Below are 19457 nucleotides of genomic sequence, written 5' to 3'. Positions count from 1 at the left end.
GGTTTGATAGAGGTGTTCAAAATCATGAACGGTTTTGATAGAGTGAATAAGGAGAAACTGTTTCCAGTGGCAGAAGGGTCGGTAACCAGAGGACACAGATTTAAGGTGATTGGTAAAAGAACCAAAGGCAACATGAGGAAACATGTTTTTATGCAGTGAGTTATATTGGTCTGGAATGCACTGCTATAAAGTGTGATGGAAACGGATTCAATAATAACTTTCAAAAGGGAATTGGATAAATACTTGAAGAATAAAAATGTACAGGGCTATGGGGAAAGAACAGGGGAGTGGGACTAATTGGATTGCTCTTTCAAAGAGCCGGCACAGGCACGATGGGTTGAATGTCCTCCTTCTATGCTGTACCATAATATGTTATTATGATACTATGATATATATATGTGTATAAATATATATATGTGTATATATAAATGTGTATGTGTATACATGTGTATACATATATATGTGTGCATAAATGTGTGTAAATCTATGTGTGCATTTATATGTGTGCATATATGTGAGTGTGTAGATATATACGAGTGTAGCTGTTGGACCCTGTAGAGCAGCCCACCCTGTATTCTCCACACCATTCCTGGATGCTGTTTCTCTGCCTAGTAGCACAGAGATGGTTAAACGCCTGCTCATGTTCCCAGCTCAGTCTGATTATTAGCTTTTTTTGATCATAATCGCAGTTCAAGAGTTGAATCTGAATCATGCGATTCTGCCCAAACATGGCAAAGAGTAGCGAGGGAGGAGAGGAGAGGAGCGAGGCAAATGCACCGCCTGACCAGAAAGGGGACAGCGGAAGAGAGACATGGTCAACTAACCGGAGAGGACCTGAGTGAAGTGTAGAGGCGCAGGTGGAAGGACTTTCAACGGACTGAAGCTGCATGAAAGAATACCTTCTAAACTGCCTTTCCTGCTCAAAGCCTCTACACAGCACAAGTTCCGTGTGTTGCCGGAGTGTCTGGGATCAATCTCCAACCCTCGCCATTCATCTTACAGATCGATATTTCTGTCAGTGATTCCCTAATATGATGTGACGTGCGATGAATGGGAACAGGATCTTGCCGAAGAATCTCTCCATTGGAGACGGAGAGAGGCTCCTTGACAGGCGCCCTTGGGTGATCAGCACTCTGGCTAGTGTCCTCATCTTCACCATCGTGGTCGATATACTCGGCAACTTACTGGTCGTCGTGTCAGTGTTCAGAAATAAGAAACTGCGGAAAGCAGGCAAGTTCTTTCGCGTTAACTTTATGAGGAGAGGGAGGGAGTGGACTTTAACCAAATCAGGTCACAGACTGACCAGCCTAAAGACCTGACTGTAGGAGTCTATCGGCACCGCCCAGACTAGACTTGTGTCCGTTAACACAGCTCCGAGTTGAAAGACAAGAGTTTGAGATGTAGTTAGATCCTGGATCACCAAGCTGACCCCTCCCTCCCTTCAATCCCACCTACTCCCCTCCGTCTAATCCCCTCCCACCTTTAACTCAGCCTAGTGTTAGACTCGAGTGCTGACACATTGTAAATATTCGATGATCCACTTTCCTTTGATGAAACCAAGCACAAGTTAAAAAAACAGTTAAAGTGGTTATCTCACAATATTATAATTAGTGATAAGTGCAAATTGGCTGCAGCCTTCCCCTACATAACAACAGTGACTACACTTCAAAAGTATTTCATTGGTTGTAAAGCGCTTTGGCATGTCCTGAAGTTGTGAAAGGCACTATATCAATGCAAGTCTTTCTTAATGATATCAAATTTTACTGAATTGGGTACGGAGATGATGTAATTGCAATTTCTGGTCAATTTCAGTAGATTTTGTCAATGTAGCCAAGAGACTGGGCACATTGTTCATTTGTGAGAAGGATTACGATCTTTTACATATAGGATGTCACATTGGCTACAGCTCTTGGCAGTTTTTACACCCGAAGTTGGGGTGGCAGTGCTTACTAGTTGCTTGTGTTAAGGAAGGATCGGCACAAATGATTTGACAATCTTGTAATAGCCAAGGGAATGTCACATTAGAGGTTAGCTTTAAAAACGATAGTCTGAAATGAGTGTCCGCGATATGAGCTCACAGTGGGGGATAAATTGGTTAACCTTCGAAAATGGGCGCAGGCATTTCATTGCGCGATTAATCCACGCCCGGTCGACCTGTCGCAGGTAGCACGGGACATTCGTGCTACCAGAGAACGTACCTCGTGCATGCGAAAAAACTAGGCCTTGACCAGAGGATTCCATGACGTTCACACTTTCCACCAGCAGAGGGAGCCCGAAGATCTTATAGGCAGCCTGCATCTCTCATGGGCAATTAGGGATGGGCAATAAATTCTGGCCTTACCAGCAACTCCCACATCCCATGAACGAATTAAAAAAAAGGTAGCCGGTACCTTTTATTTGCTAAAAATAAGATACGGGTCTGCACGGAGTCTGAACGGAGATCAGACATCACACACGTAAAATACATTTACAAACTGTTGACTTATGTTAAAACATTGAATAAAGGTTGCACACCACTAAATCCCACATCCTCCAATCTGCATGCCAGATCTCACCAATCTGCCAGTCCGATTTGGTACCAGGCCTGCAAGAGAGCGTGCACTAAGGTTCTCTGCTGATGCACTATAGGCCTTGGTGCAAGAGGTGGACAGAAGGATGGGCAGCCTGTATCCGCAGGGGGGCAAGAGGCCCTCCTGACATATGCTCAAAAGGAAGTGGGAGGCAATAGGGGACGCAGTTAATGCCAGGAGCACCACGAACATAGATGCAGTGCAGGAAGAAGTTCAATACATTGACATGAGCGGTCAAGGTGAGTGAGGCCAACTGTCAAGTGGCGTCTCCTACCAACTGCACCACTAGCTGCATCCACTGCTCCACACACTACATCCCCCATCACCCACCTACCAACAAACTCTTTCAACCAATACTCAACTCTTCCAATCAGATGCTTCCTCTCACCCTCACACATTACCACTGTTGCAAGCCAGCAACACACAGGTCACACACACTGGCAGTTATTGCCATGACAGGCACATCACCCAGATACACTTCTCGCTTTCTTGCAGGAGACAGTGGTTCATAACAGAAGGCAGCAAGTGGCAGTGGCATTTAGCCCCTTGAGCCTGTTCTGCCATTCAGTGAGATCATGGTTGATCTGTGACCTAACTCCATACACCTGCCTTAGCCCCATATCCCTTAATGCCCTTAGTTCACAGAAATCTGTCAACCTCAGACTTAAAATTCACAATTGAGCTAGCATCACCTGCCATTTGCAGAAGAGAGTTCCAAACTTCTCCCACCCTTTGTTTCCTAACTTCACTCTTGAACATCCTGGCTCTAAATGTTATGCTATGTCCCCTCGTCCTCGTATTCAAGTATAGGAGACCTCCAAAAACAGGTCCAAATGCATCAGCAGCCAGGAGGAATAATCCAGCAACTAACCTGTAAATCCTAAATGGTCCCTTTAAATAGCGTTGTCGGGGGCCCTTCATGCACTTTAAGACATGTTGGGATGGTTGTGGTTAAGACAGTGCATTGAGTGGAACATTATGTGTCAAAATGGTGTCCAGCACTTTAAATCAGCGTTGCACACAGATCAAACGCATATTCTCTTTACTTTACGTGATACCGGCGTTCGTTATCTGCACATGCACTAAACCCTTTACCAAGCTGGCATCCAGCGCACTTCACGCTAGAAGCACGGGTCCGCTTCCAAGACGCCATCTTGGTTATTCGTGAGGTTGCGTAGCGCCGAAACAGTGGGCGCTACACGGCCAAATTTAGCATCATACAACTTTAAAATAAAAACTAATAACTGAACAGAGAGGAAGCATTCCTCCACTAATAGCACAGATAGGACTTCTCTTAAACACTTCACCCTCCCTAAAAGTTTCCATATTTATTATAAAGTCTTTGTGCTCTAGTAACACTTAAATGTGAAGGTAAAATTTGTATTAGTTTATTCACCGCTCTCCTCATCACCAGCAGTAAAATCCGTTCCTTCTGGCGAATGAAAGCTTTAGCAAATAATTTGAATCGACTCAAGTCAGCAAGGAATGCACTAACTTGAATGATTATCCATATCAGAATTCAGGATTAATAGTCTTCATTTTATTTCGAATATTTGATTTTTAAACATTTTTGTTTTTTTTATTTTTAACTTTTAAAAGTCATTGATGTACATGATATTTAAGTGGTGAACAAACCAGGGCCCTATTATATGCAAAGCATGATGTTATGACAGGGAAATAGATGCCTTTAAAACAAAAATCTATTTTATATTCTGTTATGCTGTTCTCTAAAGCTTCAAATTTAATAATGGTTATTGTTAGATCTTGGATTGTAACCTACCTGGCTCCCTATAGCCTTCCTTAGGTATGAGGTAGTCCATGTTTGTCCTTAATTCCTTGACAGAGATTCTTGAGAGGGAGGGAGAGTCAGGTGAAATAACGTACAAAATGGAGAAGGGAAAATAGACAAGGAGCTTTTTGGTGTATTGGGGTGTTGGACTGCTGTTAACAATGGGCTTGTTCCATTTTTAATGTGAGATGTGTAAGTATTATTTAACAATTTTTGAGTCCAATGTTATTTCAAACTAGTAATAGAATGCATTATATTGATCTGTATGAAAACAGAAACATAATTTATGCTAAAGATTTTGATGTATCATCTTTCCTTTTAAGGGCTTGAGTCATACAGTTAGCAAATCAAAGATTATGAGAAAGGAAAATAAATGGGAAAATATGAATGTTTTTATAGTCATTTCATCTGAACCATGTGAGCTTTTTCCACTGTTTAGATGTGGTTTCATAATAAAAGGAGCTAATAGCCAAATGATACTAATAGCCTGCCAAGGTTTGTTGTGATTACTTCCACTGATTACATTTAAAGATAAGGTTGATACCCAGGAATGATCTGCAACGCCTAGACCAATTCTTAAAGAGTGATAATGCTAGTGATGAATGCCTAATATGTCCTTTGGATTGTTTAGTTTAATTATGTTCCTGCTCCAGGTGAAGATACTTTCTTATAACTAATTATACTTCCTCTCTCAGACCTTGAGACAGAAAATACACTTTAGCTACAGGTTCATTGAGTTTCAGTCAGAAAGTCTGTGAGTTTTGTGCCTCAGGCTGTCTGAGTTATCACATAGGCTGCAGTTATACTGCACTGCCAATTTTGGACAGTAACTATTGAGTGTGTAGTATACCTGGCATGAATCTTGCTCTATTACGAGTTGCAAAATTTAAAAATTTAAAAATTCTCATCCTTAATTTCAAATCCCTCCATGGCCTCACGCTTCCCTGTTTCTGTAACCTCCTCCAGCCCTACAGCCCTTCATGATCTTTGCGCTCCTCCAATTCTGGCCTCTTGCGTATCCCCGAATCTCATCGCTCCACCTTTGGCATCGTGCCTTCAGCTGCCTAGGCCCCAAGCTCTGGAATTCTCTCCCTAAACCTCTCCGCCTCTCTACCTCTCTCTCCTCCTTTAAGACACTCCTTAAAACCTACCTCTTTGACCAAGCTTTTGGTCACCTGTCCCAATATTTCTTTTTGTGGCTCGGTGTCAAATTTTGTTTGATAACACTCCTATGAAGCGCCTTGGGATGGTTTACTACATTAAAGGCGCTATATAGATGCAAGTAGTTGTTGTTGTTGTTGTCATCGTCATGATGTTACAGAGAATGATGTGGGGAATTTTAACCCCCAGGATGGGGTGGGGGAGAGACCCGCGGGGGGTTAAAAATTAAAAAGCAGGAATCCTGACCCCAACCTGCTTCCAACATGCCCGTTTTAACGGAGGGGGGACGGGTGACTAACCAGTTCTCCAGAGGCAGGTCCATAATTTAAATATTTTAATGAGGCCACGTGCCTCAAATTTCAGCTCTGTTTTAAATTTAATGGCAGATGGAGTATAATGTGGGGAAATGTGAGGTTATTGACTTTGGTAGAAAGAATAGAAAAACAGAATATTTTTTAAATGGTGAGAAACTATTAAATGTTGTTGTTCAGAGAGACTTGGGTGTCCTCGTACAAGAAACATAAAAAGTTAGTATGCAGGTACAGCAGGCAATTAGGAAAGCAAATGGCTTGTTGGCCTTTATTGCAAGGGGGTTGGAGTACAAGAGTAAAGAAGTCTTGCTACAGTTGTATAGGGCTTTAGTGAGACCTTACCTGGAGTACTGCATATAGATTTGGTCTCTACAGGATGAATAGAATGGGCCTATTCTCTCTGAAGTTTGGAAGAATGAGAGGTGATCTCATTGAAACATATAAGATTATTAGGAGGCTTGACAGGGTAGATGCTGAGAGATTGTTTCCCCTGGCTAGAAAGTCTAGAACTAGGGGGCATAGTTGCAGGATAAGGGGTCGGCCATTCAAGACTGAGATGAGGAGGAATTTCTTCACGCAGAGAGTTGTAAATCTTTGGAATTCTCTACCCTAGAGGGTTGTGGAAGCTGAGTCACTGAATATATTCAAGTCTGAGATGGTTAGATTTTTGGACTCTAGGGGAATGAAGGGATATGGGGATCAGGCGGAAAAGTGGAGTTGAGGCCGAAGATCAGCCATGATCTGATTGAATGGCAGAGCAGGCTCAAGGGGGCGTATGGCCTACTCCTGCTCCTATTCCTTATGTTCTTATGTTCTTATGTTAGAATCATAGAAAATTTACGGCACAGAAGGAGGCCATTTGGCCCATCATGACCGCGCCGGCTCAGAAACGAGCCACCCAGCCTAATCACACTTGCCCAGATTTGGTCTGCAGCCCTGCAGGTCACGGGTCTTCAGGTGCACATCCAGGTATTTTTTAAATGAGTTGAGGGTTTCTACCTCTACCACCTTCACAGGCAGTGAGTTCCAGACCCCCACCACCCTCCGGGTGAAAAAATATTTCCTCATTTCCACTCTGATCCTTCTACCAATCACTTTAAATCTATGTCCCCTGCTTATTAACCCCTCCATTAAGGGAAATAGGTCCTTCCTATCCACTCTAACTAGGCTCCTCATAATTTTGTACAACTCAATCAAATCACCTCTCAGCCTCCTCTGTTCCAAGGAAAACAACCCCAACCTATCCAATCTGTCATCATAGCTAAAATTCTCCAGTCCTGGCAACATCCTCGTAAATCTCTGCACTCCCTCTGGTGCAATTACATCCTTCCTGTAATGTGGTGACCAGAACTGTGTGCAGTACTCAAGCTGTGGCCTAACTAGTGTTTTATACAGTTCCAGCATAACATCCTTGTTTTTATATTCTATGCCTCGGCTAATAAAGGAAAGCATTCCATATGGCTTCTTAACCACCTTATCTACCTGTCCTGCTACCTTCAGGGATCTGTGGACATGGACTCCAAGGTCCCTCACTACCTCTACACCTCTCAGTATCCTCCCATTAATTGTGTATTCCCTTGCCTTGTTTGCTGTCCCCAAATGCATTACCTCACACTTCTCCAGATTGAACTCTATTTGCCACTTTTCTGCCCATCTGACCAGTCCATTGATATCTTCCTGCAGTCTACAGCTTTCCTCCTCACTATCAACTACACGGTCTATCTTTGTGTCATCCGCAAATTTCTTAATCATGCCCCCTACGTTTAAGTCCAAATCGTTAATGTATACCATAAAAAGCAAAGGACCGAGCCCTGCAGCACCCCACTGGAAACAGCCTTCCAGTCGCAAAAATACCCATCGACCATTACCCTTTGCTTCCTGCCACTGAGCCAATTTTGAATCCAATTTGCCACATTCCCTTGGATCCCATGGGCCTTTACTTTTTTGACCAATCTGCCATGTGTGACCTTGTCAAACGCCTTACTAAAATCCATGTAGACTACATCAATTGCACTCTCATCGATCCTCCTTGTCACCTCCTCGAAAAATTCAACCAAGTTAGTCAGACACGACCTCCCCTTAACAAATCCGTGCTGACTGTCTTTGATTAGTCCATGCCTTTCTAAGTGAGTTTATCCTGTCCCTCAGAATTGATTCCAATAATTTGCCCACCATCGAGGTTAGGCTGACTGGCCTGTAATTACTCGGTCTATCCTTCGCTCCCTTTTTAAACAACGGTACAATATTAGCAGTCCTCCAATCCTCCGGCACTACACCTGTATCCAGTGAAGTTTGGAAAATGATTTTTAAAGCCTCCGCTTAATCAGCACAGCCATTTGGCCCAGTGAGCCCGTACCTGCTCTTTACTGGGTCAAAATCCTGGAACTCCCTTCCTAACAGCACAGTGGGAGAACCGTCACCAAACGGACTGCAGCGGTTCAAGAAGGTGGCTCACCACCACCTTCTCAAGGGCAATTAGGGATGGGCAATAAATGCCGGCCTCGCCAGCGGCGCCCACATCCCATGAACGAATAAAAAAAAGTCCCATTGCCCCGCTCTTTATCCGTAGCCCTACGTATTTATCCAATTCCTTTTTGAAAGCCATGATTGAATCTGCTTTCACCACCCTTTCAGACAGCGCATTCCAGATCATAACCACTTGCTGTGTTAAAAATTTTTCCTCATATCGCCTTTGGTTCTTTTGCCAATCACCATAAATCTGTGTCCTCTGGTTCTTGACCCTTCTGCCAATAGGAACAGTTTCTCTCTATTTACTTTAACTAAACCCTTCATGATTTTGAACATTTCTATCAAATCTCCTCACAACCTTCTCTGCCCTAAGGAGAACAACCCCAGCTTCTCCAGTCTATCCTCGTAACTGAAGTCCCTCATCCCTGGAACCATTCTAGTAATTCTTTTCTGCACCCTCTCTAAGGCCTTGACATCCTTCCTAAAGTGCGGTGCCCAGAATTGAACACAATACTCCAGCTGTGACCGAACCAGTGTTTTATAAAGGTTCAACATAACTTCCTTGCTTTTGTACTCTAAGCCTCTATTTATAAAGCCCAGGATCCCGTACGCTTTTTAAACTACTTCTTCAACTTGCCCTGTCACCTTCAAAGATTTGTACACATGTACCCCCAGGTCTCTCTGTTCTTGCACCCCCTTTAGAATTATACCATTTAATTTATATTGCCTCTCCTCGTTCTTCCTGCCAAAATGTATCACCTCGCACTTCTCTGTGTTAAATTTCATCTGCCATGTGTCCGCCCATTCCAGCAGCCTGTCTATGTCCTCTTGACGTCTATGACTATCCTCCTCACTCTTTACTACACTTCCAAGTTTTGTATCATCTGCAAATTTTGAAATTGTGCCCTGTACACCCAAGTCCAAGTCATTAATATATATCAAAAATGCATGGTCCTAGTACTGACCCCTGGGGAGCACCACCACCTTGTCAGCTAAGTAGCTGCCTGTTCAACCCGTAGTCCTGAAATGGTGGGCCTCCATGAGGGAAGGAAAACTACACAAAATTTAAATATCTCCTCTGAGGTGGAATTTTCCAGATCCCCCTCCCACTATTGGCCCTGGGATTTTTTGTTGTTTTGCCTCTCCCAGTAGATTACATGGCTGCTGGTGGGTAGGAAGTGTCTAGTCATGGTGCTCCAGGCATCACGAGAGTGGGGCAGGCTTTTACAAGCGATGTTTTCCCAGTCTACTCCTCAATTTATTCTGTCTCAGTGTAGTTTGATACTTTGCCATTTTTCCTACTTACAGTAGGCTGAGCAGGAGACATTTATTAATCTCTTCTTTTCTCACTACATAGCTGCAAGAGTCAAGAGTTTCAATTTTGTTGGGAATCTCATTAGTTAACATTTAGGCTCACAATGCAGCACAACTGCTGCTTGACCATTCTGTCACAGGAACACGGAGGAGGAAATGGTTAACCTGTTATCTATTAGTCATGAATAAATTATTCCCCCTTGGGAGTATCGTTAGTTTTCCTTCTCAGGCTTATTACCTACACTTGCAGTACCCAATTAACTATTTGTTTATTCAGAATCAAGGACGATTCATTGGATTTACTTTAATAACATTCAGCATCAAATAGCACCAAGTGGATTTATTTGTTCAATAAGGCCATGTTTATTAAAGCTTTCTACATTTGTGAGATCAGATATGACCTAAGCAGCACTTGATGAAATGAGTGTCCAGTCAGATGCTTTTGTCTGTGGGAGAGTCATTTACTAAAAAGGCATCTCTCTCTGAATGAATATGTGCCATCTTTTGTTAAATCCACTGAACACACAAGTTCAGGTAATGGCTGGAGATGAGTGGAGTACACAAATTCATGAAAATGGATGCTGGCGCACATGCAAGGTGGGCTTGATATGGGAGAGACATTCTTTGCAAAAGGTGAGGCACCATTTATCTGGCCATTGCTGCCTTCATCTGAAATACTACACAAGTCAATGGCTGCTCTACCACTTTCTTCTCATTCATTCTTGGGACGTGGGCATCACTAACAAGGCCAGTAATTATTGCCCATCTCTAGTTGCCCTTGAGAAGGTGGTGGGACTTCTTGAACCGGTGCAGTCCATGTGGTGAAGGGACTCACACAGCACTGTTAGGTAGGGAGTTCCAGGATTTTGACGCAGCGACAATGAAGGAACGGCAAAACTTATAAAGTTTTGCATAGAGATTAACTAGTCTACAGCATTGCACATATATATGATTTACAAACTAGCCACGCTTTACTAGTTGTGAATGAATTGCCAGGAAATGCTCAGCGTAAACAATAGGTGGCAGCGCAGGTCATGGCTAGAGTACAAGTCCCCTGTAACAAAATTAACAAAGTTTGTAATTATTGCTTTGATATACAATTTTTCAATGCAAGGTTACTAAACACAAAACAAACATCTCAATCAAACCAGACCAGAGTTTATTTCATCACAGTAACATTATAATAACATTATTGAGTAATCCTCAGTCATTTGGAGAAGAAAATGCAGAAAACTAGCTTGTGTTATATAGTAGTTTTGATTTGTGGAACTGGCTATAAACTCGCAAGTGGGTCTGGTATTAATGCATCAGACCTGAAACCTTAACCTATCTTTTCCCTTTTCACATGCTAATAAACCTGCTGTGTATTTCCAACATTTTCTGATTTTATTATACAGCCACTCCAGATTGTGGGGCTCTTAAGTAGCTTTTTAACTGGCACTAGTATTATTCAGAGTGGATCTCATTTTAAAGCTCAGAATATGGAAAAATCTCAATGATACCACTTGAACCCTCTTGTATAATGGTAGGTTTTTAATGGATTTTGGTAATCAAGTAAAGTCACTTACAGCTGCTTTTTGGGTGTCCCACTCTTACAGGCTAACTATTCAACTTTCAGGCTTACCTCATATGAGAGTTTGAATGATACATGAGGGGATGTTTCATTCCTAGTCTCCAAAGTTCCTGGGAACCCACTCTGCCGAACTTGTGTGTGCAGAGTGGAGTGGAACCCTTCTCTACCCTAGCCCCAGCCCCAAGGCGGAGCGGCCACCCCAAAACCCAGGCTCGGGTCATTTACATGACTGGGGTGCTTCAGCAACACCTTCTCCGATCTCTCTGGCAGAAGGCAGTTTCCCAATGCCGGTCGGGTCGAGGGACCACCGAGACTTATCAAGGGGCCAGATGAAAGGGAGGAATGGTCTTCAACTCAAAAGGGAGGCATGCACAATTTTTAAAACATGTAATCGATTCCCTCTGTGATCGACCAACCAACTCCCTCAAGCCTCTGCGGCCTTTCCTGGAATTCCAGCAGTAGGTGTAAGTTTTGCTGAGGCATTTTAAAGTCAGTGAAGCCTGAGATAGGGTGGGGCGTTGGGATGATGGGGTGGGGCATTGGGATGATAGGGTGGGTATTGGGTCGGTGGGGTGGGGCGTTGGGACGATGGGGTGCATGTTGGGATATTAGGGGTGGGATGTTGGGATGATGGGGGTGGGATGTTGGGATGATGGGGGTGAGGTGTTGGGGCAATGGGGGTGGTGTATTGGGACGATGAGGGTGTGGCATTGGGATGATGGAGTGGGCTGTTGGGAGATGGGGTGGGGCGTGTTGGGGCGATGGGGTGGGATGTTGAGGCAATGGGGTGGGGTGTTGAGACAATGGGGTGGGATGCTGGGGCGATGGGGTTGAGTTGTTGGAGTGATAGGGTGGATTGTTGGGGCAACGGGGTGGGATGTTGGGGCGATGGCGTAGGGTGTTAGGATGATGGGGTTGGGTTGTTGGGGTGATGGGGCGATGGGGTTGGGACAATGGGGGTGTGGTGTTGGGACGATGGGTTTTGGATGATGGGGTGGGGTGTTGGGTTGATGTAGGTGGGGAGTTGGGACGATGGGTTTTGGATGATGAGGCTGGGGTGTTGGAACGATAGGGGTGGGACGATGGGGGTGGGATGTTTGGACGACGGAAGTGGGACGATGGAGGTGGGGTGTTGGGATGAATGGATTGGGGTGTTGGGATGATGGGAGTGGGACGATCAGGGTGGGATGTTGGGGCGATGGCGTGGGGTGTTGAAACGATGGCGATGGGGTGTTGGGATGATGGGAGTGGAACGATGGGGGTGAGGTGTTGGAACGATGGGGATGGGGTGTTGGGACAATGGGGGTGGGGTGTTGGGACGATGGGTTGGGGTGTTGGGACGATGGGATTGGGACAATGGGTGTGGGGTGTTGGGACGATGGGGTGGGATGTTGGGACGATGGGGTGAGGTGTTGGGACGATGGGGTGGGGTGTTGGGACTATAGTGTTGGGACAATGGGCGTGGGATGTTGGAATGGTGAGGTTTGGACGGTGTGGTAGGGAAGGTGTGGTTGGTGATTTGGGCCACCCCCCCCGCCCCCATTCTTATTTAAAGAGCCGGATGCAAACAAGGCAGAATCCAAGGGTAACTGGGCTCTACCTCAAATTCCTAACCCTTCCCTGGCAGCAATATTGCTTCCGCCCTCTCCAAGCCCAGAAATCTCCGAACCCTGGTGTTCTACAGCACAGTGTGATTCAAGTCATAAAAAAAAATTATGGCAAATTTCTCAGATATTGCTACAAATATCATATTTGTGATAATTACAACACCACACAGATTGAAATTGCAGCTCTACAAAATCTTCCAGAATACAGGATTGAAGCCTGATGCTTTTTTTTTGTTTGCTCACAGGATCTATCAATAAAGTACAACACTCTGCTGACACTGGTCGAGTAATTTGATTTGTTACTATTGTTCAGAGAAGCTGAGAGAACATCATTTATATTTCTGATGTTTAGAGCTTTGTGGAAAGATTTCTGATCGCAGTTTGTCTGACACCTGACTCCAGAAACCTATTTCTAATCTCATTGATCTGTGCCTTTCACAGAGACAATATTTGATTTGTTTAGATAAAAGCTGTTACCTGTTTGAAGGAAAAAATGATGGTTTTCCTCCCAAATCTAAACTGTAACTTGGGAACGAACCCATGTCCATTCAGCTCAATAATATCTGTGTCATAATGTTGTGTACATACAGGCTGTCCGATGGGAATTCCTCTTGGATACCAGCTACTTTATATCAGATAAGTGCCTACTGCATATCTCCGAAGTGTTTTTTTATTTGTTCATGGGATGTGGGCGTCACTGGCAAGGCCAGCATTTATTGTCCATCCCTAATTGCCCTTGAGAAGGAGATGGTGGTGAGCCGCCTTCTTGAACCGCTGCAGTCCGTGTGGTGAAGGTTCTCCCACAGTGCTGTTAGTTGTAAACAATTTTACAACACCAAGTTATAGTCCAACAATTTTATTTTTAATCCCACAAGCTTTCAGAGGCTTCCCCCTTCCTCAGGTGGTGTCCACACCACCTGAGGAAGGGGGAAGCCTCCGAAAGCTTGTGGGATTAAAAATAAAATTGTTGGACTATAACTTGGTGTTGTAAAATTGTTTACAATTGTCAACCCCAGTCCATCACCGGCATCTCCACAACAGTGCTGTTAGGTAGGGAGTTCCAGGATTTTGACCCAGCAATGATGAAGGAACGGCGATATATTTCCAAGTCGGGATGGTGTGTGACTTGGAGGGGAACGTGCTATTCCTTCTCCCTCTTGTGCTTATCTAGCTTCCCCTGAAATGCAACTATGCTATTTGCCTTTGTTACTAAGTGTGCTAGCAAAGTGGCAAAATGAGTGCTAACCAGCAAATGAATGTAAGAGTGGTTTGCATCATTGAAGTCACCATGTTCAGCTGTGAATCAAACAAGTATGTTGCGTGTTTCTTTATGTAAGCCACAGGTAGAATCTTCGCAGAGGATCCTCGATCTCCTGACGTAACTTCAGCGGATGATTGGTGGAAATCCCTGGAGAAATGGTTATTTATCTTCCGTCGAGGTTATGGCAAGAACCTATGGAAATTCGAGGCGGGTTTTTTTAGCAAAAAGACAAGGCCGTTAAGCCCAACAAATCCATCCCTTTTTAATAGAATTTCTTTTTTCTTACAATTTCTCTCCCCTCCACCTCTGAAGACAGTGACTTGCTGAGCTTCCTTTCCAGGGGCTCCACTACTTTGCTAATTCTTCATATGTGAGCTGAGGTAGTGCAGATCAGTAGGCTATTCCATCATGGGGGAATTTACAATTGTGCTTGATGCTGCTCTCAAACACTGTCCATATACGTGCACTTTAAGATTTATTTTAAGATTCCTGTCCCACTGCAAACCACTTGAACACTGTAGAGCAGAAGCAAACCCCAATCTTTCCTCCTGGTTTACTTCATAGAATTAACGAATCATACAGCACAGAAGGAGGCCACTTGGCCCATCATGTCTGTGTCGGCTCTTGAAACAGCTATCCAAATAGGCCCACTCCCCTGCTCTTTGCCCATAGCCCTGCAAATTTCTCCGTTTCAAGTATACATTGAGTTACTTTGAAACTACAGCACAGAAGCAGGCCACTCGGCCCAACTTGTCTATGCCAGTATTTATGCTCCACATGAGCTTCCTCCCTCTCTACTTCATCTAACCCTATCAGGATACCCTTCTATTCCTTTCTCCCTCTTGTGCTTATCTAACTTCCCCTGAAATGCAGCTATGCTATTTGCCTCAACTACTCGTGTGTTCCACATTCTTACTACTCTTTGGGTCAAGTGAAAACATTTTCTCTACGTCTGCCCTATCAAACCCTATCATTATCTTAAAGACCTCTATCAGGTCACTAAAGAAAAGAGCCCCAGCCTGTTCAGCCTTTCCTGATAAGGATATCCTCTCAGTTCTGGTATCATCCTTGTGGATCTTTTTGCACCCTCTCCGATGCCTCCATATCCTTTCTATAATACTCCAAGTGTGGTCTAACCAAGGTCCTATGCAGGTTTAACATAACTTCTTTGCTTTTCAAATCTATCCCTCTAGAAATGAACGCTAGTGCTTGCTTTTTTATGACCTTATTAAACTATGTCGCTATTTTTAGTGATTTGTGTGTCTGTACCCCTAGATTCCTTTGCTCCTCTATCCCATTTAGACTCTTATTATCAAAGCAGTGTGTTGCCTCCTTATTCTTCCTATCAAAATGCACCACCTCACACTTATCTATATTGAAATTCATTTGCCAATTGCATGCCCATTCTGCATGTTTATTACTGGACTCTTGCATTTTGACGCATTCTTCCTTTGTGTTAACTACACCACCCAATTTGGTGTCTTCCGCAAATTTTGGAATTGTACTTCCGATTCCTGAATCCAAATCGTTAATGTAAATTGTGAACAACAATGATCCCAGAACCGATCCCTGTGGAACACCAACTCCTACCTTTTCCCAGTCTGAGTAGCTACCCTTAACCCCTACTCTCTGTTTTCTGTTTTGTAGCCAACTTTCTATCCATTCTGCTACCTGTCTCCTGACTCCACATGCTCTGATCTTAGCCATTAGTCTACAATGTAATACCTTATTGAAGGCCTTTTGAAAATCCAAATATATTATATCTACTACATTATCCTTGTCTACTCTTTCTGTTACTTCTTCAAAGAATTCAGTAAGGTTGGTCAAGCATGACTTTCCCTTCTGAAATCCGTGCTGACTATTATTTATTATATTTTTGGTCTCTAGATGTCTTTCTACTACATCTTTGAGTGAAGATTTCATTATTTTTCCTACCAACCAACATTAAGCTAACTGGTCTATAGTTCCCTGGACTTGTTCTATCTCCCTTTTTAAATATAGGAATAATATTAGTTGTCCGCCAGTCCTCTGGCACTACTCCCTTTTCTAGTGAATTTTTATATATATGTAATATTGCCTCTGCTTTTTCCTCCCTAACAGTAAGTGTATATATCTAATTCTCTTTTGAAAATTACTATTGAATCTGCTTCCACCACCTTTTATGATAGTGCATGTTGTACTAATACACATGTGTTCCAGCTTTTCTTTCACAAGAGAGACCAATAATATGTGTGGACCGCAATACAATAACACCATCAGATGGTATTACCTTACGCTGATTTGGTTTGGAAACCTTTTTGAACAGCAAAGCTGAAAATTGTTCAGGAAAAGTTCACACGTCCACATACTTTTCTATTTCACAACACAAGGTGGGGGATGGTGGGTGAATTTCCTTGCCTTTTCCTGCACATTAGAGGCGCTGGAACAGCATAGAAAATGTTTCCAGCCTTTAAACGGCTTCCCAAGTTTCCTCGTGCTGGTAGAGCCGCGCAGCGATGCTCCCGCCAGTCACCACTGGCCTCATTTACATGCAGCCACCTATCAGCCAGTAGTGCTGTGGAGGAGAGTTTCCTGGAGGGGGGGGCGGGGCGAATTTCCTCGGGTCTTCCCCCGCTCCGCCGCCATAAATTTGGCTGAATCCCCCTTCTGCCGCAGTTACAGCGGTGGAGCAGGAGAAGCACAGAGGAAATTCATCTGCTTAGATTTACCCAGCTAGTGCACTCGTGGTAAGTCATGCTGCTTTTATTAGGTACAGCAGCTGTCAGGATCAGCCATTAAAGGCGGAAGTGAGGGGTTCCTGACAGCGAAGAGTCTACAGATCTTTTATTGAAGATTTCTGAAGTAGGAAATCATAGAATCACACAACGATACAGCACAGAAGAAGGCCATACGACCCACCGTGCCTGTACCGGCTCTGTAAAACAGCTATCCAATTAGTCCCATTCCCTTGCCCTTTCCCCATAGACCTGAACATTTTTCCCATTCAAGTATTTATTCAATTCGCTTTTGAAAGTTATTATTGAATCTGCTTCCACCACCCTTTCATGATGTGGAGATGCCGGTGATGGACTGGGGTGGACAAATGCAAGGAGTCGCACAACACCAGGTTATAGTCCAACAGCTTTATTTGAAATCACAAGCTTTCGGAGCTTTCCTCCTTCGTCAGGTGAGTCACCTAACGAAGGAGCAAAGCTCCGAAAGCTTGTGATTTCAAATAAAGCTGTTGGACTATAACCTGGTGTTGTGCGACTCCTTACATTTGACCACCCTTTCAGGCAGTGCATTCCAGATCATTACAAATCACTGCATAAAAAAATTCTCCTCATCTCGCCTCTGGCTCTTTTGCCAAGCACCTTAAATCTGTGTCCTCTGGTTACCGACCCTTCTGCCACTGGAAACAGTTGCTGCTTATTTACTCTATCAAAACCCTTCATGATTTTGAACACCTCTATTAAATCGCCCCTTAACCTTCTCTGCTGTAAGGAGAACAACCCCAGCTTCTCTAATCTCTCCATGTAACTGGGACGTGGGGTCTGTACAGATATATTGAATTTTTTTGTGTTCTGCCTACACATACACTTACTTGCTTTTGACTGCTTCTGAGAGGGTCAGAGCATCAGCACACCTCCCCTTCCCTCCCCATCCCAACATCAGGGGTACTCAGGAGCAGGTAGGGCATCCCCTATGGGCACCTATCCCCATGCTTCTTCCAGGTGCCACCAGAGGGCCAGGATACCGGGAAGTGGCTGGTTCCTCATGCTGCACAGGAGGGTCCTGGGACTAAGATGGCTCACGTCCCACAGCAGCTGGCTTCATCTCTGGAGGGTGCTTCTGGGCAGCCTGGTCTCACCTCTCACATTCCACTGGCATGGTGCTCTGAGGGGTTCGGCTGGAGGTCTGGGCATGTACTGTTGTGCTGAGGGACAGCATCATGCAGCTGTGATTCATGGGCGTCTTGGTTATCATCATCCTCTTCTTGTTGTACTGTTCTGCAGTCCTAGGGGTGAGGGAGTTGGCAGTTAGTCCTAGTGCCACCTCCCTCTGTAGTCTGGGATCAAGACATGCCCTGACCTGAACTGCCTGGCAGAAGGAAACCAGGGAGGGGTCAAACTAAGTGCAGACCTGCCCTGACCTGACAGAAGGAAACCGGGGTGGGGTCAAACTAGGAGTTGCAGAGCCTGGGTGGACAAACGAGTTGACCAATAGCTGGATGATGGTCGCACGGGTGCCACATGGTGATGGGGGTATAACAGGGATCCTCTGAGGGGAGGGAGCCAGAGCAGCCCGATGCCTAGATTGCTTCGTATAGATGGTCATCTGCTCTCTAAAAAGAATTGGGGTAATATTGTTCTTTTGTATACTTAAATGCCTTGTTACTGTTTGTAGCTGATTATATTTAATCATTAAAGTTACCGACTGCCACAGTATTTGTTGTCTCGTCGAATTGTGTTACACCCCCAGATGGGACGAGTGATGATTCTGGGTGACTTGGTAGCACCCACACACAGGACTCTGTTTGTCCTGCCTTCAATGCCATGCAGGAAGGTTTGGAGGTCAGAATGAATGAAGTCATGCATGCTTCTCCTCTGGCTTGGTGCCATGCCCTGCTGTCTCTGGGCCCAGATGGCACTTGATTATTCATAATTGTGTCCAAGTAAATAAAAACATTGAAGAAAATTCCAGTGAAGTAATTTGAGAGGGAAATGAACAAGCCAAGCAGTGTCCCTGCTAGATTAATTCCTGGGATGAGAGGTTTGTCCTATGAGGCGAGGTTGAGTAGAATGGGCCTACACTCTCTGGAGTTTAGAAGAATGAGAGGTGATCTCATTGAAACATATAAGATTCTGAGGGGCCTTGGCAGGGTAGATGCTAAGAGGTTGTTTCCCCTGGCTAGAGAGTCTAGAACTAGAGGGCATAGTCACAGGATAAGGGGTCAGACATTTAAGACTGAGATAAGGAGGAATTTCTTCACGCAGAGGGTTGTGAATCTTTGGAATTCTCTACCCCAGAGGGCTGGATGCTGGGTCGTTGAGTATATTCAAGGCTGAGATAGATAGATTTTGGACTCTAGGGGATTCAAGGGACATGGGGATCGGGCAGGAAAGTGGAGTTGAGGTTGAAGATCAGCCATGATCTGATTGAATGGCAGAGCAGGCTCGAGGGGCCGTATGGCCTATTCCTGCTTCTATTTCTTATGTTCTTATGTGATCGTCGACATTACAATCAGAAAACCTAAGCCATAGAGTGCAACACATGTTAGAAGATGACCAGGCAATTTTTCTATTCCCCTCTCCCCACTGCATTGGTTGGGTGGTGTGCCACTTAACTGTCCCCGATCAGAGTGAAGCTGAAGACGGACGAATTTCTGGGATGAACTAATTAGCATGGCCTGGCCTGGCCTT

At 44.4% G+C, this 19457-nt stretch overlaps 1 protein-coding gene across 1 annotated transcript in view; it reads left to right on the top strand.

Annotated features, from left to right (window-relative positions):
• The first annotated feature begins 1046 nt into the window (after positions 1-1046).
• mtnr1al (melatonin receptor type 1A like) overlaps positions 1047-19457 on the top strand; it is a 31494-nt gene continuing 13083 nt past the window's right edge. The window contains exon 1 of the mRNA XM_067995797.1: positions 1047-1230. Coding sequence (XP_067851898.1) covers positions 1047-1230 — 184 coding nt within the window. The remainder of the gene's footprint in view (positions 1231-19457) is intronic.

The sequence above is a fragment of the Heptranchias perlo genome, chromosome 14, assembly GCF_035084215.1.
Source record: "Heptranchias perlo isolate sHepPer1 chromosome 14, sHepPer1.hap1, whole genome shotgun sequence".
Taxonomy (NCBI): domain Eukaryota; kingdom Metazoa; phylum Chordata; class Chondrichthyes; order Hexanchiformes; family Hexanchidae; genus Heptranchias; species Heptranchias perlo.
This window is presented reverse-complemented; position numbering and strand designations above follow the sequence as displayed.